Below are 26,564 nucleotides of genomic sequence, written 5' to 3'. Positions count from 1 at the left end.
AAAGAAATGTATTCACTCGCTAGAAATTAGGCTACACTTCGTAGGCTACAAGGGTAGAACTGACCAGTGGGAGTTTCTCCAGTTTGAATAAGCTCTGGAAGCTCATATGCATGTTTACTCACCCTGGCGTGGGGCTGGGTTAGCGGTGTAATGGGGTCAGGCTAAAACTGGTCTGCCCTGCATTTTACAGACCGAACCCAGTGTATGTAGGCTAACTGCTAACCTAGAGAGAGGGATGTGAACCGCTCTGTTTGACTTGAGTATCAAGACGCAGAAATCGATATTAGTAACCAGGGGTTCACACCAGCAGTGACTGGACTTCCTGTGAGTTCCGATGCAATTTCCTGTGTTCATTGGTGAGGGGGACGGAATTCCTGATTGCAAGCTTATAATACCACATCAAGAACAGTGAAATTATCAAATGTACCAATACTGAACATACACTATCCACAAGATATTAATCTCATTTCTACTGAAATGCTGAAATCAGAGCACTTTGAGTTACAACGTTTGCAGGAAAAGTGCTATACAAATAAACATTATTATTATTATTATTATTATTATTACTGAACATAGTGTCCCAGACACACAGCTTGTAAGATTGCTGTCTGATTCCTAAACTAGCTGCCATTTTAGGTGACAAACCTAATTCAGCCATCACCCCCCCCCCCCCCTTTAAGCCTTTATGTTGGTAATTAAATAATGTCTGAGTCCATCAGCTGTGTTTTGAATCCTGGTTCACACCAGAATGTGTCACTTGTTGTGACTGGTCGTTGCCCTCTGTGTCAAACTGCTCCTTTGTCCTTTTGTGTAAACAATAAAGGGAGTGGCTGTCTGGGTGTGTGTGTGTGTGTAGACTGACGTTATGTGGCCCTGATTCCCCAGATTCAGAGCAAATGAATCTGTCTCTATTCCCCTGAGAGCACTTTCCCTCCCTCCCTCCTTCTCTCTATCCCTCTCCCTCTCCCTTCCTCTCTCTCTCTCTCTGACTCCTTCTCTCTCTCTCTCTCTCCCTCCCCCTCTCTCCCTCTCTCTCTCTGTCAGTGAGAGTGAAGGGGGAGAAAATGGAGCACTGTAACTATGGTAACTGCATCAGACAGGTGCTCTCACCAGATCCTCGCCGCTGATCCTTGTTAACAGAACAACACGCTAGCTGGCTAGCTTCATACGCTTCATCTTGAGACGGTGTGCGACACCCTCTCTAGATACCATACAGCCAATCGTGTACCAGTATAGTCTGTAGGGCTATAGATAAACCTAGAGAATAAATAAATGATCGGGAAAGAACTCCATCTTCTTCCTGCTCTGGTGAAGGGGGACTGCGACCACCATTTTGAATAGTCAGATACAGTCTCTTTATTTGTGTCTTTGCCTGGCAGGCTTTGTCATCTGTCACTGTTGGGGCTGTGCTTTAAAGCCAGGGCATGAAAGGAGCTCACAGTGAGGGGAGTGTATGTGTGTGTAAGAGGAGGGTATGTGTGCCGTGTGTGTGTGTGTGAGGGAGGGAGTGTATGTGTGTGTGTGTGAGGGAGTATATGTGTGTGTGTGTGTGTGTGTGTGTGTGTGTGTGTGTGTGTGTGAGGGAGTGTATGAATGTGTGCTGGATTGTAGCTCAGTTCTCTGGCAACCGCTCCCCCTTAAAGCCCCCCCCTTCCCTCCCCAGTCTCCCTCCGCCTGCACAGAGCGACGATGATTAGCCTGCTGTGTGCTTGTGGCCCCTCCCCTCCCGGGCTACGGGGGGTGGGGGGGAGGAGGGGGGGGGCCTTCAGTGCTCTCCTTTTGTCTGTGGATAAAGCAGCTGCCTCTTTCCCTGTTCAGCCATGGGAGTCGCAGGTCAGTAACGCTCCTAGCTAACTTAGCTTTACGCTTTCTGTCTGTCTCTCTGTGTAAAATACTATCTGTGGATCAGATCTCTAGCGGTAGCCAGCTAACGCCCGCACTGGCTCCTCTGGCATAGCTGTCTGTCCTGTCTGACTGCTTGTGTGTGTTTACTGCTGCTTGGTTTGTTGCTCTGCTGCGGCTGTGTGAATGTGAACGTACAGTATGTACGCTTTGTTTTAGAGCATCATGTTTTAGAGCGATAAAAGGGATGGGTGCAGAATCCATACAGAGATTAGGTAGGTTAAAGATAGAGGGGGGGTCGTCATCGAGCTGGATCGATTGGCGTTATCGATCAGAGGGACGTAGGACAGTCAGGATTTGTTATCAAGGAGGGGGGAGGTTAGTGTTATTGATTTGGGATGGGGCAGATGAACGTGGAGCAGGATGTGTGTGTGTGTGTGTGTGTGTGTGTGTGTGAACGCTGCACCTGTCTCCAGCAGAGGGTCAGGGGGCTGTGAAGAGGGCGTCCTGTTCGGAGGCGGCCCTGTTTTAGCTCAGGGTTTTTGGCATCCACGCTACGGACGCCGACTTTGGAGGATAAAAATGGCCGTCTCTGTCTCTGTGCCGCTCACAGCTACACGGCTAAAATTAGAGCAGGAAAGACAGGGAGGGAGGGCACGGAGGGAGAGAGGGAAGGAGGCAGGGAGAGAGACAGAGGGAGGCAAGGAGGGAGAGAGGCAGGGAGGGAGGCAGGGAGGGCGGGAGGAGGGAGACAGGGAGGGAGGCAGAGAGAGAGGGAGGGAGGCAGGCAGGGAGGGAGGCAGAGAGGGAGGCAGGGAGGGAGGGAGGCAGGCAGGGAGGGAGGCAGGCAGGGAGGTAGGAGGGAGGCAGGGAGGGAGGAAGGGGGGAGGCAGACAGGGAGGGAGGGAGAGAGTCAGGGAGGCAAGCAGGCAGGCAGACAGACAGGAGGCCTTAGGGAGGGAGGGAGGCAGGCAGGCAGGCAGACAGGCAGGCAGGGAGGCAGGGAGGGAGGGAGGAAGGCAGGGAGGCAGGCAGGGAGGCAGGAGGGCAGACAAACAGACAGACAGACAGGCTGAGAGGCAGGCAGGCAAACAGGCAGGCAGGGAGGCAGACAGGGAGGCAGAGGCAGGGAGGCAGGCAGGAGGCCTTGGGGAGGAAAGCAGAGAGGCAGGGAGGAAGGCAGAGAGGCAGGCAGGAGGCCTTGAGGAGGTAAGACACCCATGGGAGCCTCCAGCGCTCCTCTTTCCAGGAGCGCCGACTGACAGGAATGTGGTCCGTCTCCTCAGCTGTAAAACTGAAAAGATTCATTCCAGCTGTCAGAATCAACAGTCGTCCTAAACAGTAGATGTATGACAGTATCTGCCTGTGCACGTTTAACTCTGAGCTGCCTACAGGGTGGGGGGCAGCTCAGCTCAGCAGACGTGAACCCACCGCAGGTTCTCATGGAAACAGGCGTGTGTGTCGAGCCAACACAGGAGACGTGGGGCCACGTGGGGAAACAGGTGCTGCCACGCTACAGTGGCTTAATCCAGAGGTGTGGAAGCTTCTGGAAGTCTCAGTTGAGGTGGCTCAGAATTTACAGCCATACTGGGTCATATCTTCTATACTGGGTCATATCTCCCATACTGGGGAAATATCTTCCATACTGGGTCATATTATACCTCAGGAAAAACCCAGATACCAAGGGGAATGGCAACCAGGAGAGAGAGAGAGAGAGATTTCCATTCAGTTGTATATTTGGCTGCTGCATTTACATTTTACACTAGACGCTTTTATCCAAAGCGATTTACAATTAGAGATTACAGGGACAGTCTTCCTGGAGTAATTTAGGGCTAAGAGTCTTACTCAAGGGCACACTAGTGGTGGTGTTCCCAGGTCTTACTCAAGGGTACACTAGTGGTGGTGTTCCCAGGTTTTACTCAAGGACACACTAGTGGTGGTGTTCCCAGGTCTTACTCAAGGACACACTAGTGGTGGTGTTCCCAGGTGGGATTTGAACTCATGACCTTCCGATCACCCGTCCAACTCACTATCCCGAGACCACCATTACCCCAATGGTTGCTGCATTCAAGTTGCACACAACGTTAATTAATTAATTAATGTAGTGTGTTACATTTTTGGCATTTAGCAGACGCCTTATTCCAAAGCGACTTACAATCGATACATTTGACTAAGCAAGTGAATCATCAATCCACCAGTCGTAGCAGTTAGTGTAATCTAGCTCAGGCCAGGGGCCATTGGCAGTCGTTGTGATAGAAGAAGAAAGTGTTGTGTTGAATCAACTGGTTTCCCCAAACGGGTCAGGACTCAGGCGAGGTTCCCGTGACCAGAACACACTTCTTTGCCTGACCAGGTCACTTTGAGCCGTTATCTGTGAGCTGAGCTGATACCAGTCTATTTCTGCCTCCGTCTCCACCGGGCACACTGGTCAATGATTGATGGAGCCCTCGGTGAACCGGTCAGTTGCAGGTGGACGACTGGTGAACCAGGTTGTGTTTGGGGGGGACTACAGGGCTGTGTCTGTGTGTGTGTGTGTGTGTGTGTGTGTGTATGTGTGTGTGTGACAAGGCCAGGTGCTGATAATCTACTACTGATAATCCCATATCACACAGCTAAAAGTTGCGTTGGAGTGTTCAAACAAACATGAGTTGTTTGACTCTTGAGTGACGCTTGTTCAACCAAGTGACAGTTGGCCATTATCCTCAGTAAAGGTTAACTCTATATATACTGTAGGGGGGGGGGCGGACGCCAAGTGAATAGTTCTCACCCTGACACCCTGTTTCACACTACTGGTCCATTCATTCATAGCTCTCCATCCAACGCAATAAAGAGCTAATAACTGTACCAAGGATAACTGCTTTGGGAATGATGATGTCACTACAATGGTGGTGGATGAGGTCATGCTGGGACTGATCTCAACCCTGCTGTCTGCTGTGCTTAACCCAGCTGTCCTCGACACTGCTGTCCTTAACACTGCTGTCTGCTGTCCTCAACACTGCTGTCTGCTGTCCTCAACACTGCTGTCCTTAACACTGCTGTCTGGAGTCCTTAACACTATAAATAATAATAATGCATTTTATTTATGGGCGCCTTTCAAAGCATAATAAAAAAACAAGCAACAGATCAAGTTCAAACAGTGATTCAAACAAACCAAACCAAACCAAACCAAAACAAGACAAAACTAAAGACTTAAAAACAACAATCAGTTAAAAATACACCAGTTTAAAAAGGTGGGTTTTCAGGCAGGATTTGAAGGTGGAGAGAGAGTCAATGTTGCGGATGTCTTGTGGAAGAGAGTTCCAGAGACGGGGGGCAGAGTGACTGAAGGCTCTAGACCCCATAGTGGTCTGGCGGGCAGAAGGTATAGTGAGTTGAAAGGCAGCGGAGGATCGGAAAGTGCGAGAGGGAGTGTAGGTGTTCAGGAGTTCAGAGAGATATGGAGGTGCAAGATTGGGCCTTGAAAGTGAGGAGCAGAATTTTGAAATCGATGCAGTGTTTGATGGGAAGCTAATGGAAGAACCAGACACTGCTGTCCTCAACACTGCTGTCTGCTGTCCTTAACCCTGCTCTCCTGTCTCTGCCCCCCCCCCCCTCCTTTCTCTGCCCCCCCCCCTCAGCCGTTGACCTGCTGTACTGGAGGAACGTGAAGCAGTCGGGGGCGGTGTTCGGCAGCGTGATGCTGCTGCTCTTCTCCCTGACCCAGTTCAGCGTGGTCAGCGTGGGGGCCTACCTGGCCCTGGCCGCCCTCTCTGCCACCATCAGCTTCAGGATCTACAAGTCTGTGCTGCAGGCCGTTCAGAAGACAGATGAGGGACACCCCTTCAAGTGAGTGAGGGGGGAGGGGAGCGGGGGAGGGAGAGAGGGGGGTCGGTAGAGAGAGAGGTAGAGAGGATCTACAAGTCCGTGCTGCAGGCCGTGCAGAAGACAGATGAAGGACACCCCTTCAAGTGAGTGTGTGTGGGGGGGGGGGAGGGAGGGAGGGAGGGGGGGGGTAGAGAGGGGGGGAGAGGGAGGGGTAGAGAAAGGGAGGGCGAGAGAGAGTGTGGGAGAGGGAGGGAGAGAGAGAAAGGGAGAGGGAGGCAGAGAGAGAGGGAGAGAGAGAGGTAGAGAAAGTAGAGAGAGAGAGAGGGAGTGGGAGAGCGAGAGAGAAAGGGAGAGAGGTAGAGAGAGAGAAAGGTAAATGGTAAATGGATGAAAAATGAAGGAAGAGAGAGTTTGAGGTTTCAAGTTTTCTTGTTAGGTCACATTACAGTGACGAGTAAAATTCTTAGGCTTGGGTTCCTGACATTGCAGCACAAGACAATAAGGCACTAGGCATAATTTAAGATTTTAAAAAAACTGACAATAGTACAGGACATAAGTGACAAATATTCATGTAAACGCAGCCCGTTATGACCTCACATCACATTCAAAGGTGAAATAATGCTAACATGGATGGATGTTCTCGCTTAAACCAGAAGATACTGTTGTGGTTTTATATCAAATGCTGAGAAAGTTAAGTCTCTCTGCTTTACATTCCCAACATTCATGTTCACAGATTGGGGAGGGGTTGTTTCCTGTTGATGAGATATTGTGGAGTCAAGGTTACGGGGGGCATGAGATGTTCGTAGTATAAAGGTTGGAGTGTGTATGTGAAGAAATTCTCAATTGTCCTATCCTTGTTGTAAACCATTATTACAATAAAGGGCATTGTAAAGCTGCTTAACACAAGTTTCCTGTGCTCATTCTAAATGTCTACACAAGAATCAATTACATCTACAACAATACTGTTGTTACTGTTCCCATACAGATTTTATAAACCAGAAGATACTGTTGTTATACTGCTATAATACTGTTGTTACTGTCTCCATACAGATCTTACCTGGAGGTGGAGATCTCGCTGTCCCAGGATCAGATCGGTAAATATGCTGACAAGTGTCTCCTGTACGTGAACACCTGTATGAAGGAGCTGCGCAGGCTGTTCCTGGTCCAGGACCTGGTGGACTCGCTGAAGGTCAGTCAGCCTCTGAATGACCTTTAACCTTTAATCAACACCTAGGGTCGAAGGTTAGCCTCTGAATGACCTTTAACCTTTAATCAACACCTAGAGGTTGAAGGTCAGCCTCTGAATAACCTTTATCAACACTAGGGTTGCAAAATAATTCCCGTAAGTTTGAGAAACTTTCCGATCATTTCCAACGTTTCCATATGAGTTTCCTCATTGGTCTAAGACCTGGTGGACTCACTGAACTGTACTGATGATTTCTGAAGTATAAAAATCCAAAATGGGTGAGGAGGAATAAAGTTGATGCACAAAGGAAAAGTTGGATTAAAAGAAAATGTATTCAGATGGATCTGGTGCTCAGACAACTGGCTGCTCACGCAACAGTGATCAACCAGCAATGAGCATGGGGGGTAGGCAGCCTAAAGGTTAGAGAGGCCGGCTAGCAATCGGAAGGTCGCTGGTCCGATCCCCCCGCCTCAGAAGGGAGCTGCATGTGCCCTTGAGCAAGACACTAATTGCTCCAAGGGGGCGCCGAATATGGCTGACCCTGTGCCTAGAGTCCCGACAATACCAAATTCCAACAATTGACTGACAAGTTGATGGCGTTGGCAGGTGGTGGAGCAACAACACAGGAATGAATGAATGGTGTCATAGACGTGGGTCAACAAGTTCGCCATGAAACATCTGCCACATGTTGGCCTGGAGCCAGGATGTCTAGAATCCTCATCACTTAAGTCAGTTAAGATAAACAGGATTAAACAGAAAGAATTCTTAGAAAGAATTTGATCCTAACAGCTCTGAATAACCATTACAACCAACGCCTCACTCATGATGTCATCAACAATGGACATACACTGTACATCGACATCCAATGATCATCCAACGATTGACCCTCAGGTCAAATTTCAGATGCCGACACTCATTGTGGGGGTGTGTGATTCACTGTGCATTATTGCCTATGCCATCAGCCTATCAGAATGCTTGTTACATTCCAAAATCACTATCTGCCCAAGTCATCTCTTTGACATTGGCATTTTTGTCACTACATACAAAGATGGCTCGGCTGACCACTGTAGCATGACTTAGGCAATTATGCTATGAAGCTAACGATATGTTTCTGTGTTGTGGGGGGGGTCAGTAGGTAAACTGATATGTTCCCTGGGGGGGTCAGTAGGTAAACTGATATGTTCCCTGGGGGGGGTCAGTAGGTAAACTGATATGTTCCCTGGGGGGGGTCAGTAGGTAAACTGATATGTTCCCTGGGGGGGGTCAGTAGGTAAACTGATATGTTCCCTGGGGGGGTTTCTGTGTTTCAGTTTGCGGTGCTGATGTGGCTGCTGACCTACGTCGGGGCTCTGTTCAACGGCCTGACTCTGCTGATTCTGAGTGAGTAGCTGTCCTCCTCTGTCCTACACACACACACACACACACACACGCACACAGGTAGTCTGATATACTGTATACACACACACACACACACGCACATACGCACGCACGCACCACTGACAGTCTAGTATACAGTATACACACACACATTCTGATATATGGTATACACACACACCACTGACAGGCTGATATACAGTACACACACACACACACTGATATACAGTACACACCAGACAGTCTGATATACAGTATATATTGTGTATTTCAGTTTATGACATCATTTGAAATCTTACAATAATAATCCATAATGCCATAATCTGGAAAAACATGACATTGCCCTACTTGAGGACTTTTTCTATTGTAAACAAACATACAGACATTCTGCCCTTTGAACAAAAACAATTGATTTCCAGTAGCGTATATATATTTTTTCTGTTGCCCTGGTGTAGATATCAGGTCTAGTCTGGGGTGGGGGCTGTTGGCCTGGTGTAGATATCAGGTCTAGTCTGGGGAGGGGGCTGTTGGTACAATGTGTGACCAGGTGGAGATAAGTGTGCATATTGGAGTACTGGGGAACACTCCAGGTCAGAATGCTGTATCATGCTCACTCTCTCTCTCTCTCTCTCTCTCTCCCCCTCCCTCTCTCCCTCCCTCTCTCTCCCTCCCTCCAGCGGTGGTGTCCATGTTCACCATGCCTGTGGTCTATGAGAAACACCAGGTAAGAGTTCACTGTCACCATGGTTACGGAGCAGTTGTGTTCACTCTCAGCTTCGTCAACGATTGATTAGATGTTTTGATCTAATTTATTAGATTATTATACTAATTAATTATTTCGTCCAACAGGCACAGATCGACCAGTACGTGGGACTAATACGGACCCAGGTTAACTCTGTGGTGGGAAAGTGAGTCACTGTTTCTGTAAAGAACGTTTAACACTAGAACTGCCAATTTATTTGTATATCTTTGCACTCAATCAAATTTCAGGACGCTCCTTTCATGACTTTTTCTAGATATGTGAGTTCTACCACCCAGTATCCTTACATTTTCAAAATCATATCAGGATAAGCCAGTATAAAGCTATTTTGCAGTTTTTTGTGTGTAGGAGGCAGGCTAATTTACAAGACAGCTAACTAGTGGTCGTGTGTAAATAGCAGCTTTCCATTCTGAAGACTATGGTCATTTGACCCCCGAGGCGGCTCTTATAGTAGGTAAAAAAGGCACGGCTGTACTAGTGTTAACAGACATTCATTGTAAGGATGTTCGACCTGGATATAAAACTGATGAAAGGATGATGTAGAGTGTTATATCACGACAGAAGCTAGTGTCCCCAGTGTTGTATCTGGGGGAAACTGTAGCCTAGAGGTTAGAGAGGCCGGCCTCAGGAGGAAGCTGCATGTGAGCTGGTGACTGGAGGGTTGCTGGCATATCTAAGGTGCCTAACCACTGCCGTTGTGCCCTTGAGCAAGGCACTTAACCCCTAATTGCTCCAGGGGCGCTGACTATGGCTGACCCTGTACCTAGAGCTAATAAAATACATTTTGTTGTACTCTACTGTGCAATGACAGAAATGTCGAATCTAAATCTTATCTAATCTCACAAAGATTCTATCACGACGACTGCCAATGGCCACTGGCCTGAGCTAGATTACGCTTCCTGCTACAACTGGTGGATTGATGATTCACTTCCTTAGTCAAATGTATTGATTGTAAGTCGCTTTGGAATAAGGCGTCTGCTAAATGCCCAAAATGTAAATGTAATCTAACAGTATCTAAACAAACAGCTCCAATGACTTCCTGTTTCCTGTCTCCTCCCTCCAGGATCCAGGCGAAGATCCCAGGGGCCAAGCGAAAGGAAGAGTAGAAGCTAACAGTCCAGTCCAGGTCAGGAGGTCGGAGGTCAGACAGCTTGGTCACTGTTGGAGAAGCTCAGTCATTATCTGTGGGGGGTCGTCCTGTCATCATCGATGGTGTTCTCTCTCAAAACCACCCTCTGGAGAAACCCTCAATAGGTTACCCCCAACCCTGTCTATAGGTTAACACACTAACGCTCACTGTTAGTCTCTCATGTTCCAGATCTTATGTCTAGGTTAGACAAGTTTCACAACCCGAAAAAAAAAAAAAAAGAAGTGGAAAAAAAAAAGAAACAGACTTTTTTCTTTTCTTTTGTGTTGCTTGTTATTAAAGTGCATGAAGTCAAGCCTTGAGTAAATAATATTTGATCTCTCTTTCGTGCAGTTTTTTCCACGCTATGTTTTTTTTTGCAGTGCTTTAAACAAACAAACTTGTCAGGTTTGGCACAAAAAAGCTATTATGCCCACAGAAATGCTCCGCTGCCAATGTTAAATACTGCTTCATTGTTTCTGAGTTGATGTTCTGGTGGGGCTTCTCTCAGTATACGTATGTCAATATATATAAATATCAAATGATTTCCTTTTGGTGTTTTCAAGCACAAAAATAATTTAACAATATGCGTCTTAGATGTGGTAATTGTAGTTTTTTTTTGCTTTTGTATAACTATAAGGAACTATACACAAGCTCATGGTTTAGGTACTGTTGTTTGACTACTATGAAGACAAGGAGTATCTGGTGATATTTAGCTTGTTTGAATTAACTGTCCAACTTTGTACTATGTTCAACTATACTCAATGTAGTTCTTAGACCCTGGACTCTTTAACTATTTGCACTTACAGTATGTATTTAATTACAGAATAAGAAAAATAAATGTTCCTTGATGTACAACGTCTGTCTTTTCAGATCATTTAACTGAAAGCAGGGTTCCCAAAAAAGAAATCAAGGTCTTAAAAGTTTTTGAAAATAGACATGGGTCATTGAAAGTGCTTGAATTCCCATCTCTCTCTCTCTCTAAAAAAAGAAATATATATTCAAAAATGTTTTACTTAGCTCGTCAACTAGTTCTGTCTGAAACTATGCCGTGTTGGGTCCTTGAATTTGAGAGAATTGAGTCTTGAAAGTCCTTGAAAGGTGTTTGAATTTGTTGTTTCAGAAGGTGTGGGAACCCTGTGAAAGAAGGGTTCAACTCATATCAACTCTGGTCTCTTGCCTGGAGAGTTTTGAGCCTCGTCAGAAATATGAAACATGAGGACATGGCTGACTGGAAGGTGTTAATGTTGGGAAGGTGTTATTAAAGCGATCTGACTGGAAGGTGTTAATGTTAGGAAGGCGTTATTACAGCCTTATTACAGCGAGCACGTACAGCAAATGGGAAATATTCCAAAGGGATTGTACATGTCACGCTATTAATACATGTTGAATCCTGGTGGCACAGAAGCCCCTTTCCTCTCTCGTGTACGGGGAGGGGGGAGGCGGGGGCCAGGGGCACGCTGAGGCGACACATTTAACTTGGCCGTCAGGTCACGGTTCTGAGGTGGGGGGGAGACGGGCCGTGACTGACGGGTCTCATCTGTTAGGAACAGTCAGACGTATAAGTGGACTTTTTACCTCGCTGAAGCATCAGACCCAACCTAGCCATCTGGAAGATATGTTCATCTAGCAGAGATATGTTCATATAGTATAGATTCCTTTTTCTTATGATGACTGATGGCTAGATGATTCACCTACTTAGACAAATGTATTTGTTGTAAGTCGCTTTGGATAAAGGGCGTCTGCTAAATGTCAAAAATGTAATGTAATATAATGTAATGTCACTATCATCATATTCAATACTGTAGAGTTGTGTTTCCTCGAAATACTACATTTAAGAGAATATCAGATATCATTTATACAAAATAAAAGGTTGTACACACACATATATATGTACTGTATGTACACATACAGTAATGATTTATTCAGCAAAAATAGAAAAAGCTGTTTGGAAATCGGAACAACACAAATCCCAAAATTGCGGAGCTGAACAGCAACAAGAACACAAACACACAGGCAAGGAGCAGCAGCGTGGTCATGACATCATCATGACATCATGATGACATCATGACATAATCGTGTGACCACGTCTTAGAAATGAATCAGAACAACCGAAACACAAAACACCGCCTGTTCCCCCCCCTCCCTGAGGTGTCGAGAAATGAACAATCTTAATCAAATAAATCTTAATAAAATAATATAATAATAATAAATCTTAATAAAATAATCAAATAATAAATGTTAAACAAACTCAACCGGGCCAGACAGCAGAGGCTGTAGGAGGGCCTCTCTCCTCTCCTCTCCTCTCCTCTCTCACATGTTGAGGAGCGTGAAAGCGTGCAGCTGGAAGAGCTCTCCACTGCTCCTCCTGTCCTCCTCCACGATCTCCATCTTCAGACTGGGATCCACCTGCAGCACATGCACAGGTTTGAAATGTGCACACCCCCTAGAAAGATGTCTGACTATTTAACACCTTATGACCCCTAGAAAGCTGTGTGACTATTCAACACCTTACAACCCCTAGAAAGCTGTGTGACTATTTAACACCTTACACCCTAGAAAGCTGTGACTATTTAACACCTTACAACCCTTACACACCCATAGAAAGCTGTGTGACTATTTAACACCTTACAACCCCTAGACACCCCTAGAAAGCTGTCTGACTATTCAACATCTTACGACCCCTAAAGACCCCTAGAAAGCTGTGTGACTATGTAACCTTACCACCCCTAGAAAGCTGTGTGACTATTTAACACCCTACAACCCCTAGAAAGCTGTGTGACTATTTAACACCCTACAACCCCTAGAAAGCTGTGTGACTATTTAACACCTTAACACGAAAACAAACCAAACTGATTTAGGCAGAGGGGAGAAGAGGATGTGAACCAACAACAAGGGAACATCGTGGGCCAGTTGACCCAAACCTTCTCACCTCGTTCCATTTCTTAGAGTTATTGTAGTACTCAGGGACAAGGTCTTCTCGGGGGGGCGACTTTGTAAACAGCCTGCATCACACAGACGAGGACAGGGGGAGACAAGACATGGTTCAACGGCCAGCGACAAACAGCGTGTTCCTCTAGAGGACCGTCTACCAGTCGCCATCCAACTCTACGTGTCACAATTCTCTCTCCCTGGCAATAGATAACAGTATATAGACTGACTTATATAGCGCCTTATTCCAAAGCTCTTCACAACGGCCTCTCATTCACCCATTCACACACACCAATGGCGGCAAAGCTACCATGCAAGGCGCCGGCCCGCTCATTGGGAGCAATTTGGGGTTCAGTGTCTTGCCCCAAGGACACTTCGACATGTGGCCAGCCGGGGTTTGAACCGCCGATCTTGCGATTATTACACCGCCGGCTCTACCTCCTGAGCCACAGCCGCCCCAACCAACGTTGTTTTAAAAGGTCAAAAAGGTCAAAGGTGAGTGTGGTAACCAGGTGTGTGGTACCCAGGTGTGTGAGTGTGTGTGGTACCCAGGTATGTGAGTGTGTGTGGTAACCATGGTAACCTGATGAGGTGGTCTCTGCAGTCCTCCTGCAGGGCGCTGACCCGGTCCGGCCCCAGGTGCATCGGACCCCCGGGCCCTTCACACACCAGGCGGTTAACGGCCGCGCGCAACGCGTTGATCTGACAGACAGAACACACACATTATTATGTCAGAAATGTTGATTCATTCATGGTTTTATAACACAGATACACATATGGTATTTAGCTACAGGGTCTATGAGGCAGTACCTATGTAAGGTGTTGATCTGACAGACAGGAAACACGTATTATGTGACACAGTCTGATCATTTTGGTCCGCCTGTCGGCAACCGTGATGTTCAGACTTTTCTTTTGAAACACGGAACTACACTTCAACGTTGTTGTGAATCACAACACAAATTCGCTAGTCAAGCCTCTGCTACCTAGTTAACTAGAACACTACTTTACATTGTTAACAGGCTCACAAAACAAGCTGTGTTAGTTGACTAGCGATGTTTCGTTGATTTTCAACAACGAGGAAATGGATTTAAATTATTATTTTTTTTAAGTCAGATCATTACATCAGATCCCGACATGCAGACCAAATGATCAGACTGTGTCACATATTATGTGAGGAATGTTGATTAATTCATGGTTTTATAACACACACACACACACACATTTAATATCTTTATTTGCGTTCACATTTTATAATAAAATTCTTGAACACAAACAGTATTAGTTGCACCAGCATAGGACACTCGATAATTCAAGCTTTAAAATCTGTCTATGGGTACAGGTAGCAGCGTCTCCTCCATATGTGGCGGCTGCCAATTATTGCAGATATTGAGCAGAATTTTGCCACGGCCTTTGCTTTAGGCTTGGGAATTCCTGCCATCTGCAACCCCCTGACGACTAGTCTGTGGACATTACCATGGCTTCCAAATATAAACACTAATAATTTACATTTGTACGCAAGCTGTACAATGGCATCTTTGAGTGGATGGTACTTCACAACTTTGGTAAGAAAGGCCTCTTCTAGGCTGTAGTCAAACGCGCAACCCACTTCCAAAATGATGACCTCTCTACTGTCCTCATCGACAACAACAATATCTGGTGTATTGGCTGCAACATTTGAAAAATAGTCATATTCATTATTGCACAGGTTGAACATGGTAGTTGAGACACGTGTGTGTTTATAGGTTTTAACAGAGGGTGTAACATATGAGAGCATGTCCTTAACTAGCAAGTCAACAATTCTATCATGCCTAGCGATGTACATGCCTTTATATACAAAGCAGCCATTCAGAATATGTGACAAGGATTCAGTGATTGAATTCTGATCATGGTGCAGACAGTGGGGAGAGAATGTGTTAGGGTACCACAGAGAGAGATTGAGTCTAGTTGGGAGGACCTGTAATCTAGCTTTAACTGTAAAAGTGACTATATCCTCATCTACTGCATGGTTCTTAAATATTGAATGAGAAACAGAATGATCAGTAGTAGGGAGGCAAGCTAGCTTTCCCTGTAGCTTTAAACCAGTCCAGTGTTGTTGCTGTCTTTGGTGCTGTAGCCTAACAAGGTACCTCCGTGCATGGTCTGGTGACAAATGATGTTCTGTGTCAATAACAGTAGCCCTTACTGAGGTTGAACAGTCAGTTATAACATTCTCGGACACTGTTACAGTGTCTGAGTCAGACCTCACCCAGTCCAGGGAAACTCCAGTCCTCGCAGAGGTCATTGAGGTCAGGCCAATCTGACCAGACCCCAAAACCAGCAGAGTGGGTGTCCATCTTGAAATTGGGCTTCCTCTTGAAGCCCAGGAAGCTGGGCTCACCCTCTCTTGCCACGGGAACTTTGCGGCGTCTCATGTCCAGAAACAAGGAGGACCTCGCAAGTTCTCTGACGGTCTTATCATCACTGTTCAGCATGTTTAACAAGTGTGAGAGGCGTGTGGCGTTGTATATCCATTCCACGTTTGGAACACCGAACACCAAACCCCCCCTCCTGTTTAGAGTGGAAAATAATGTCTCTGGTGGTACGGGAGTTCAGTCCAAACCACTTCCTCACCAGAGAGACCACTTTATCATTCAGTTCCCTCAGTGTTTTGCTTGGGAGATGGATGTTGGAGAAAATATTAGGGATGCTCCGATTTATCGGCCGCCGATTTCACTCCAAATGACTCGATCGGTGATCGGCAAAAATGGCCGATCGCAAAAGCCGATCTTTTAAGTTATTTTATTGTGGGAAAACGTTATTTCTATGTTGCGATAACTTCTCAACAGGATTTTACAGGGTTCGTACAGGATTTTACAGGGTTCGTTCAAACTATCGTAATTCTTGAACTATATGTGCAATCGAAAAAGAAAAAAAAAGTTTCTGAAAGCAGAGAAGTTGCACTCTCTACCCATTTAGGGTTATTACGGTAGTTCACCAAAAAAACAAATGCATTGACCTCTAAGCGTCATAGGAGCTGGAGAGTGATTTCAAGAGAAGCGGTATTTTATACTTTAGTGAGTTTCTGTACATATACTATGTTTGTGATTGTGAAATGTCATGAGGTTAGTTCTAGCGAATTTACCTGATAGAACATCGACATGCTAGAAACACATAACTACACATAATTAGATGATCATACCGCCCCAAACACAAACACGTCCCAAAACAAAAGTATTTACAAAAGCCTTACCAAATAGTAGTCTATGGCAAACGAGAATGGTGAATCCAATCCATTAAGTATTTAGTGATCGTTAAACTGTTGTTTATTTTTCGTGTTATGAAAAACAACGAGTCGGCGAGTAGCGTAGTTCTAGGCTGCGTTCGTAAATTCGCTCTGGAAATCTGACCAGCAGTCATGGAATGCCTCTTGTCCAATCAAATTACTTGGTCCCTTTATAACGTTGAGCCCAGTGTGCCCTCCGGCGCTCTCAGAGCGAATTTACGAACTCAGCCTAGAACTACGCTACTCGCCGACTCGTTTTTTTTCATAACACGAAAAATAAACAACAGTTTAACGATCACTAAATACCGTCAGTTAAGCTGCGCCCAAAACCCTGATATGTTGCCACGTGAAACGATAAGACAAGAGGCCACGATACGATAATCGCCGTAGGAGGCGATTCGACTGTAGGCATGTGAAGTTATAATTTCTTCAAACTTGCAGTGGTAGCAACGGTGTGTGTGTTTTAGTAAATATAGCGTGCGTGTGTGTAGCTGTACGTGTGTGTGTGTGTGTGTGGCCCTCCTGTGAGAGGTGTGTGTGTACCTGTGAGAGGTGTGTGTGTGTGTGTGCCATATCTCAGTATGTAGGCTATGCAGTGTAAGTAAGTAACTTACATTATCATTGTTCTATATGCAACAGAACAGATCACCCAGCATTGCTAATGAAAAGAATCAATGAATGTGAGTCTAATACCAATACTTGCTCAATAGGTCTTCAAATCTATTAAAAGTGTTCTTATAAAGGTCTTAAATGTAACTAGTAGAAACCTGCTTACATTAATTATGCGGGTGTTAGTCAGGGCCATCGCTACTTACACGCGCATCATTGTTAGACTGTTAATGCTAACCATCTACGGACAAAAAAAAAGTGTCACCTTTTTGGACCATCGCCAGTTTGCACCCCTGCTTATGTAAACCATGAAGGCCACGTTTATGATGTCTTTTATACAGCCATATCGACTGACTTGGGTCTGCGTTTGCTTGGTGCCTAATGGATCAAGACTTTTGTCTAAAAAGCAAAATATATGTAGGCTATTATCCAGTCAGTAGGCATACAGTTATGTATTTTTAAAAAGATCGGTAGATCTTGAGGAAAAAAATCGGTGATCGGTATCGGCCCCAAAAATCCAGATCGGAGCATCCCTAGAAAATATGTTGGATTCTGGACAGGGCGACCTGTCTGATGGCCTCCAACTTCATAAGCAGTGGAAGTGGTGAAACATCAATGAGGTCCAGCCTGGTGGTAAACTCAGTGGCTAAAGTGGCAACCTGTTCTTTCCATTCACCTGCTATATTGAACTTGTGTCCAAGGTAGGTGTACGTCTCGTGCAGGTCGTACACACGGATTGGTTCCCCTGAGTGGATGGTGAACACACACACACACACACACACACACACATCTGGTATATAGATAGGGGGGTCTATGAGGCAGTAACTAGGTAAGTGTCGTGGCCTGGGGTGGTTCAGTGGTCTAGCACCATGGCCTGGGGTGGTCCAGTGGTCTAGCACCGAGGTCTACAGTACACACATATGCCCATGTCGGTATGGGTTCGAATCCGGCCCATGCCCTACTGACATGCCCTCTCTCTCCCTTCTTCTCCTTACTTTCCTGTCTGTCTTCACTGTATCTGTCCAATAAAATGAAAAATATGAGTGTTAACTAGGTAAAGCTAGCTAGGCGTCACCTCTGTGATGTCCTCCACGTCGAACTTGACGTTGAAGATGAGTTCCATGTCATGTTCAGGCAGGATGGCCTCCTGGGAGCTGCTGTTCCCCCCCAGGCCACAGAGGGCGCCGGTGTAGCACGTCCGCTCCTTGTTGGTGCTGCAGAGAAAAGCAGGGGAGGCTGATACATAACCTGACATGATGATGATACTTGATAATCTTTTCACTAGATCTCAGGGGAACACAGTTAATAGCCTCCACTAGAATTCACGGCCGTTTATTGTTTTTGTTTTTAAAAAGAGAGGGCTGTTTTTTAATTATTTATATTTTTAAAGAGGGGTGGATGAGGGGGGGATGATGAAGGGATGATGAGGGGACGATGAAGGGATGAGGATAATGAGGGGATGAGGAGGGGATGATGAGAAGGGGATGATGAGGGGATGATGATGAGGGATGAGAGGATGATGAGGATGGGATGATCATAAGGAGGGATGAGAGGATGATGAGGGGATGATGAGGAGGGATGAGAGGATGATGAGGGGATGAGGAGGGGATGAGGATGAAGAGGGATGAGGATGATGAGGGGATGAGGAGGGGATGATAAGATGATGAGGGGATGATGAAGGGATAATAATAATAATAATTAATTGAATTTATATAGCGCTTTTCCGAGGCTCAAAGACGCTGACAATATAGGGGATACGGAAAACACAAAAACAACAAGTAACATGGAACACAGAGTCAGCGAACGGGGAGGGGGGGGGGTGGTGGTAGGGACAGGGGAGGTGGTTAGGGGTAGGGGAGGCTGTATGCATATCAGGGGGGTGGCAGGGTTAGGGGAGATGGGTAGGGGTAGGGGAGGTTGTATGCGTGTCAAGGGGGGGGGGGGGCGGGGGCGCCGGGATGGGGGAGATGGCTAGGGGTAGGGGAGGCTGTAGGCATGGGAGAACAGGTAGGTTTTGAGGTGGGATTTAAAAGTGAGGAGTGAGGGTGAGTCTCTGAGTGGTTGGGGGAGAGAGTTCCAGAGGCGGGGTGCAGCTCGTGAAAAGGCACGGTGACCGAAGCCTTTGAGTTTTGAGGATGGGACAGTGAGGGTAACAATGGATGAGGATCGGAGGGTACGGGTAGGGCGGTGGGGGAGAAGGAGGTCAGTCAGGTAAGGGGGGGCCAGGCTATGGAGGGCTTTGTATGTGAGGATGAGGATTTTGAATTGGATGCGTTCGGGAGGTGATGCCGGTGAGTAGGGAGTTGCAGTAGTCAAGGCGGGAGGAGATGAAGGCGTGGATGAGGGATTCAGCAGCGGGCGGGGAGAGGCAGTGTCTGATTTTTGCTATGTTGCGGAGGTGGAAGTAGGAGGTCTTGACGATGGAGCTGACGTGGGGATCAAATGAGAGGGTGGGGTCCAGGATGAAGCCGAGGTTGCGAGCCAGGGGGGAGGGGGTGATGGTAGTGTCATCAATGGTGAGTGTGATGGGTCCGGTTTTATTGAGGGTGGATTTGGTGCCGATGAGGATGACTTCGGTCTTTTCACTGTTGAGTTTGAGGAAGTTGTGTGAGCCAGGTTTTTATTGTTGAAATGCAGTTTTCGATGTGAGTGAGGGGTGGGTTCTGGGTGGAGTTTGTGGTGATATAAATCTGGGTGTCATCGACGTAGCAGTGGAAGTCCAGGTTGAATTGGCGGATGATGTGACCGAGGGGGAGTGTGTAGCAGAGGAAGAGCAGGGGGCCGAGGACTGAGCCTTGTGGGACCCCCTGTGTGACAGAGGAGGAGGAGGAGGTGTGACCGGAGAGGGAGATGAACTGTTGTCTGTTGGTGAGGTAGGAGGTGAGCCAGTCCAGGGCGGTGCCCTCAACACCCAGTTGGCGCAGCCTTTGAAGGAGGATGGAGTGGGACACTGTGTCGAAGGCTGCGCTCAGGTCTAGTAGAACTAGGATGTTGAGGGCACCTGAGTCTGCGGAGGTGAGGAGATCGTTGATGACTTTGACCAGGGCTGTTTCAGTGCTGTGATGTGATGTGGGCGGAAGCCAGATTGAAGGGGTTCGTATAGTTTGTTGGATTGGAGGTGGGAGTGAAGTTGGGCAGCGACAGCGCGCTCTAGGGTTTTGGAAAAGAATGGTAGGTTGGAGATGGGGCGGTAGTTGGAGAGGTTGGCTGGGTCAAGAGTGGGCTTTTTGAGAATGGGGGTGACAGCGGCAAGTTTGTAGCTTGAGGGAACGTGGCCTTGGGATAGGGACTGATTGAAGAGGGCAGTGAGGTGGGGGATGAGGGCAGGGAGGCAGGCCTTGGTCAGGGTGGTAGGGAGGGGGTCGAGGGAGCAGGTGGTTGTTTTGGAGGCGGTGATGATAGTAGTGATGAGGGAGGAGTCAACAGGGGAGAAAGTAGTGAGAGGAGTAGGGGGAGGGTAATCAGGATGGGGGAAGATGACAGCAGGGGGGGCGGGGGTGGTGGAGTTGGAGATGGAGGCAGTCAGTGAGCTGTTGATGTGGGAGATCTTGCTGTTGAAGGCGTGGAGAAAGGAGTTGCAGAGATCAGGGGAGGAAGTTGTGTTGTTGTCCGGGGGCTGGAGTAGTGTCTTGACAGTGGAGAAGAGGGAGCGGGGGTTTCGGGTTGATGAGGTTGGAGTAGTAGGCAGATTTGGCAGCTTGGAGTGCGTCACGGTAGGAGGAGATATGGTGCTTGTAGGCTTCGGCATGGACAGTGAGGTGGGTTTTGTTGTGGAGTCTTTCTAGTTGGCGGCCGGTCTGTTTCATGGTGCGTAGTTCAGGGGTGTACCAGGGGGAGGAGGTGGTGAAGGAGACAGTGATGGTTTTCAAGGGGGCCAGTGAGTCAAGGGAGTCAGAGAGAATGGAGTTGAGCATGGTGGCATAGTCTTCCGGGTTGGTGGGAGTGGAGTCAGTGGGGAGGGCAGAAGATATGGACTGAGATAGAGTGAGTGGGTTGACAGATTTTATGTTACGGAAGGAGATGGTGCGTTTGATGGGGTGGCGCGGTAGGGGCAGAGGGGCAGAGAAGAGGATGCAGTGGTGGTCAGAGAGTGGAAATGGGAGAGGGTGGGGGTTGGATATGGGTAGGGAGGCAGAGCAGACAAGGTCGAGTGTGTGGCCTTTTACATGGGTGGGGAAGTTGATGTGCTGGGTGAGGTGGAAGCAATCAAGGAGAGAGAGGAAGTCAGAGGTGAGGTTGGAGTTGGGTTTGTCGACATGGATATTAAAGTCACCGGTGAGTAAGAGACGGGTAGAAAGGGAAGAGGCGATGGTGAGGAGTTCAGAGAGATCAGAAAGAAAAGAGGGGTGTGGCTTCGGTGGGCGGTAGAGGGATGAGGAGGGGATGAGGAGGGGATGATAAGGTGATGATGATGAGGGGATGATGATTAAGGGATGATGAGGGGATGATGATGGGATGAGGGGTGGATGATAGATAGGATGATGAGGGGTGGATGATGAGGTGATGAGGGGTGGATAATGAGGGGATGATGAGGGGAGGATAATGAGGGGATGATGAGTGGATGATAGAGGCCTCACCGCAGCTCCAGCAGGGGGGTGAACAGCATGGTGATGAGAGCCGGGAGCCCATGGATGTGAGGCATCAGGGTGGTCTCGTTCAGCATGATGGTCCTCCCTACACACACACACACACACACACACACACACGTCTTCCTTCTTCTAGCATTGTGACTGCCAATGGCCCCTGGCCTGAGCATAGATTACTTTTTCTTATGATGACTGATGGATAGATGGTTCACCTAGCTAGACAAATGTGTTTGTTGGAAGTTGCTATTGGGATAAAGGCGCCTGCTAAATGCTAAATGCCAAAAATGTAAATGTTAAAAAGATCAGATGTAGTCTCTGGTACCTGAGGCATTGGTACACACCGTCCCGGCCACCAGCAGCCTCTGGTGTCTGTCCTGGGGGGTCTCGTTCAGGGACGTAGAGTTGAGGCTATCCTTCTCTATCACCACCGACCTGGAGGGGTTAATGTTGGATGAGTTTATTTAACCAGGTGGTTCCTTGAGATTAACGTCTCTTTTTCGAGGGAGACCTGGCCAAGATAGCACACCAGAGGTACTGTAAGCCTACCTGGGTGACAGACTCACCTGTAGTGGTTGATGTTAGGCAGACAGTGGTAGGTGACAGACAGACAGACAGTGGTAGGTAGGTGACAGACAGACAGACAGTGGTAGGTGACAGACAGACTTACCTGTAGTGGTTGGCGTTAGATAGACAGTGGTAGGAGACTTTATGAGGGCTGACTGGACCGTGCAGGCGAGTCTGTGGGAGAGACATCAGAAAAATGGTAAATGGACTGACTTACATAGACTGATTTATATAGACTGACTTACATAGACTGATTTATATAGACTGATTTATATAGACTGACTTATATACTGACTTATATAGCGCCTTATTCCAAAGCGCTTTACAAGGGCCTCCCATTCACACATTCACACACACATTCACACACCAATGGCGCCGGTTCAGTGTCTTGCCCAAGGACACCTCGACATGTAGTCAGTCGGGGCTCGAACCCCCCCAGAAACACACAACCACATTCTGTTCATCATCAACCACACTCAGTCAGTGTTGTGCACCCACTAACACACACACACACACACGCACACACACACACACGCACCACACACACGCACACACAGAGAGGGGGTCAACATCATGGTTAAGAGAGAGAAAGCGAGGGAAACATTATCGAAAAAAACTACTCAAGGAAGTTGAGAGTTTCGTCTGACTCAAGGAAGAGATTCAGAAATGTGTAAAATGTCTAGTATGCACACTGCACAGCACAGGACTTCCTCATTCTGGGAGGGCACGGGAGCACTACTGGAAAACACCTCACACACCTCTCACACACACCTCACACACGCACACACACGCACACACACACACACACCTCACGGTCAACATCAGGGTCAATGAGTTGTCCCACACACAACTTGACCTCTGGCCTGTGTCTGACCCCCGTGTACACTCAGACACACACTCAGACACACACTCAGACACCCACTCAGACACACACTCAGCCCTGGACCCTGGACCCCTGGAGCCTGGAGCCTGGCATATGACTCAAGGAAGTTGAGAGTTTCGTCTGATTAAAGGAAGAGATTCAGAAATGTGTCGTTTATTTGTATAGCATATCAGCCCAATAGAGCTCTCTTCTGAAGCTGGTTTTCTCTGTGTACCACAAAAGAAGAGATTTGGTGAGGCTGCATTCTCATTTTATGCACCCAAATTGTGGAATGCACTGCCAGTTTACATCAGGGATGCAACCTCAGCAAATATGTTCAAGTCAAGACTAAAAACCCATCTTTTTAATATTGCCTTTAAATGACTAACTAATTAAATTATGATTATATAATGATTGGAGCACTTTGAGCTGCAACGTTTGCAGGAAAAGCACTATACAAATAAAAAGTCATTATTATTATTATTATTATTATTATTATTATTATTATTATTATTATATGACTCAAGGAAGTTGAGAGAGGGAGGGCACGATAGCGCTACTGGTAAACACCTCACACACACGCACCACACACACACACACACACAGAGAGGGGTCAACATCATGGTTAAGAGAGAGAAAGCGAGGGAAAAATTATTTTAAAAAACTACTCAAGGAAGTTGAGAGTTTCGTCTGACTCAAGGAAGAGATTCAGAAATGTGTAAAATGTCTAGTATGCACAGCACAGGACTTCCTCATTCTGGGAGGGCACGGGAGCACTACTGGAAAACACCTCACACACCTCTCACACACACACACACACACCTCACGGTCAACATCAGGGTCAATGAGTTGTCCCACACACAACTTGACCTCTGGCCTGTGTCTGACCCCCGTGTACACTCAGACACACACTCAGACACACACTCAGACACCCACTCAGACACACTTTCAGACACACACTCAGACACACACTCAGACACAGACTCAGACACCCATTCAGACACACATTCAGACACACACTCAGACACACACTCAGACACACACTCAGACACCCACTCAGACACCCACTCAGACACACATTCAGACACACACTCAGACACACACTCAGACACACACTCAGGCCTGGAGCCTGGACCCTGGACGCCTGGACCCTGGACCCCTGGACCCTGGAGCCTGGAGCCTGGCATATGACTCAAGGAAGTTGAGAGTTTCGTCTGACTCAAGGAAGAGATTCAGAAATGTGTAGTTTATTTGTATAGCATATCAGCCCAATAGAGCTCTCTTCTGACGCTGGTTTTCTCTGTGTACCACATGTACATAAGAAGAGATTTGGTGAGGCTGCATTCTCATTTTATGCACCCAAATTGTGGAATGCACTGCCAGTTTACATCAGGGATGCAACCTCAGCACATATGTTCAAGTCAAGACTAAAAACCCATCTTTTTAATATTGGCTTTAAATGACTAACTAATTAAATTATGATTATATAATGATTGGAGCACTTTGAGCTGCAACGTTTGCAGGAAAAGCACTATACAAATTAAAAGTCATTATTATTATTATTATATGACTCAAGGAAGTTGAGAGAGGGAGGGCACGATAGCGCTACTGGTAAACACCTCACACACACACACACACACACACACACACACACACACAGAGAGGGGGTCAACATCATGGTTAAGAGAGAGAAAGCGAGGGAAACATTATCGAAAAAAACTACTCAAGGAAGTTGAGAGTTTCGTCTGACTCAAGGAAGAGATTCAGAAATGTGTAAAATGTCTAGTATGCACAGCACAGGACTTCCTCATTCTGGGAGGGCACGGGAGCACTACTGGAAAACACCTCACACACCTCTCACACACACCTCACACACGCACGCACACACACACACACACACACACACACACACACACACATACTTGTTTATGCTACATTGTGGGACAATATGACTAGGACCTCCCGTGTGGGGACACCCCTTTCTAGACACCGTACAGCACTGAGAAAAATCAGGCATGATCAGAAAAAATTCAGGAACCAGAATCTCACTTCAAATTAGCAATATTCAATACTTTTTTCAAGACATGACTTCTACCACCCATGTGGGGAGTCTCAGGTTGCTATCTTTCTGGGGACACCATAACACACTTTCAGATATTACAATCTTTCTGGGGACACCATAACACACTTTCAGATATTACTATCTTTCCGGGGACACCATAACACACTTTCAGATGTTACCATCTTTCTGGGGACACCATAACACACTTTCAGATGTTACTATCTTTCTGGGGACACCATAACACACTTTCAGATGTTACCATCTTTCTGGGGACACCATAACACGCTTTCAGATGTTACCATCTTTCTGGGGAACACCTTAACACACTTTCAGATGTTACCATCTTTCTGGGGAACACCTTAACACACTTTGGTTGAATCCCAAATGGAGCCCTTATCCAAGCCCTGAACCCTTGAAGACTTTGGGTGCGTTTGTTTAATCTCCCGGGAGCGCACTCGGGTTGACATAGTGAGTTATTGTCACTATGTTATCGTTGTTATTGTTGTTATTGTCACTATAATTGTATAGTTATTGTTAACTCGGGTTACAGCTTAGCATGTAACTCAGTACTCTAGTTAGCACTGATACAGCTTAGCATATAACTCAGTACAGTAGTTAGCACTGATACAGCTTAGCATGTAACTCAGTACTCTAGTTAGCACTGATACAGCTTAGCATGTAACTCAATACTCTAGTTAGCACTGATACAGCTTAGCATGTAACTCAGTACTCTAGTTAGCACTGATACAGCTTAGCATGTAACTCAGTACTCTAGTTAGCACTGATACAGCTTAGCATGTAACTCAGTACTCTAGTTAGCACTGATACAGCTTAGCATGTAACTCAGTACTCTAGTTAGCACTGATACAGCTTAGCATGCAACTCAGTACTCTAGTTAGCACTGATACAGCTTAGCATGTAACTCAGTACTCTAGTTAGCACTGATACAGCTTAGCATGTAACTCAGTACTCTAGTTAGCACTGATACAGCTTAGCATGTAACTCAGTACTCTAGTTAGCACTGATACAGCTTAGCATGTAACTCAATACTCTCTAGCCCAATGTATCACCAAACAGCGCTCAATTTAGTCACTCACTATTCGCCTCCCCCTCCCCCACACAGCACCTTCCACAGCTAGCAGCACACTCAGGCCTCAGCCGTTCATTTAACATTGCCGACCTCCTGAACTTTAAGGTTAAAATAAATACATACAATATCCTTTGTATCATTGCCATCAATGGGATGCCAGCTTTCAGCCAAAAGTGATTTCAAGTCTCTAGCCCAATGTATCACCAAACAGCGCTCAATTTAGTTGTGCACTATGCAGACAGAGCACTGATTTGCACCCCTCCCCCACACAGTTAAGTTTCTGTTCTGCTGAAATCTGCCTCGCTCTGTTCAATTAACCTTCCTTCATGACCGGCTCACGGTGGGACCCGTGCTGTGCTGGCGCACTCATGTCCATAATCGAGAATTTCTCTTAGCTTCTCTCCCACCATGTCAGCCATGCAGAGAGCGATTTTTTTACTAAAATAAAATAACCAGAATGTTTATGATATGCTTTTTGTTAACTTTAGCACTGTGAGACTTGCAGT

General features: G+C 46.7%; 2 protein-coding genes across 2 annotated transcripts in view; one reads left to right on the top strand and one right to left on the bottom strand.

Annotated features, from left to right (window-relative positions):
* The window catches only part of rtn1a (reticulon 1a), a gene marked incomplete at its 5' end in the record, with an annotated part of 41,418 nt that extends 30,550 nt beyond the window's left edge, over window positions 1-10,868 (top strand). The window contains 6 exons of the mRNA XM_080522376.1: window positions 5,460-5,667; window positions 6,697-6,835; window positions 8,143-8,212; window positions 8,884-8,930; window positions 9,056-9,114; window positions 10,030-10,868. Coding sequence (XP_080378502.1) covers window positions 5,460-5,667; window positions 6,697-6,835; window positions 8,143-8,212; window positions 8,884-8,930; window positions 9,056-9,114; window positions 10,030-10,072 — 566 coding nt within the window. The 3' untranslated portion in view covers window positions 10,073-10,868. The remainder of the gene's footprint in view (window positions 1-5,459; window positions 5,668-6,696; window positions 6,836-8,142; window positions 8,213-8,883; window positions 8,931-9,055; window positions 9,115-10,029) is intronic.
* Window positions 10,869-12,405: 1,537 nt separating this feature from the next.
* Window positions 12,406-26,564, bottom strand: part of tdrd9 (tudor domain containing 9) — a gene marked incomplete at both ends in the record, with an annotated part of 46,324 nt that continues 32,165 nt past the window's right edge. The window contains 7 exons of the mRNA XM_080522367.1: window positions 12,406-12,501; window positions 13,025-13,097; window positions 13,607-13,725; window positions 17,970-18,108; window positions 21,472-21,568; window positions 21,803-21,912; window positions 22,148-22,218. Of these exons, the coding sequence (XP_080378493.1) occupies window positions 12,406-12,501; window positions 13,025-13,097; window positions 13,607-13,725; window positions 17,970-18,108; window positions 21,472-21,568; window positions 21,803-21,912; window positions 22,148-22,218 (705 nt within the window). The remainder of the gene's footprint in view (window positions 12,502-13,024; window positions 13,098-13,606; window positions 13,726-17,969; window positions 18,109-21,471; window positions 21,569-21,802; window positions 21,913-22,147; window positions 22,219-26,564) is intronic.

The sequence above is a fragment of the Nansenia antarctica genome (genome assembly GCF_963989245.1).
Source record: "Nansenia antarctica genome assembly, chromosome: 1".
In the NCBI taxonomy this organism is placed as follows: Eukaryota; Metazoa; Chordata; class Actinopteri; order Argentiniformes; family Microstomatidae; genus Nansenia; species Nansenia antarctica.
The sequence above is the reverse complement of the archived record's forward strand: the minus strand, read 5'-3'. Positions and strand labels throughout refer to the sequence as shown.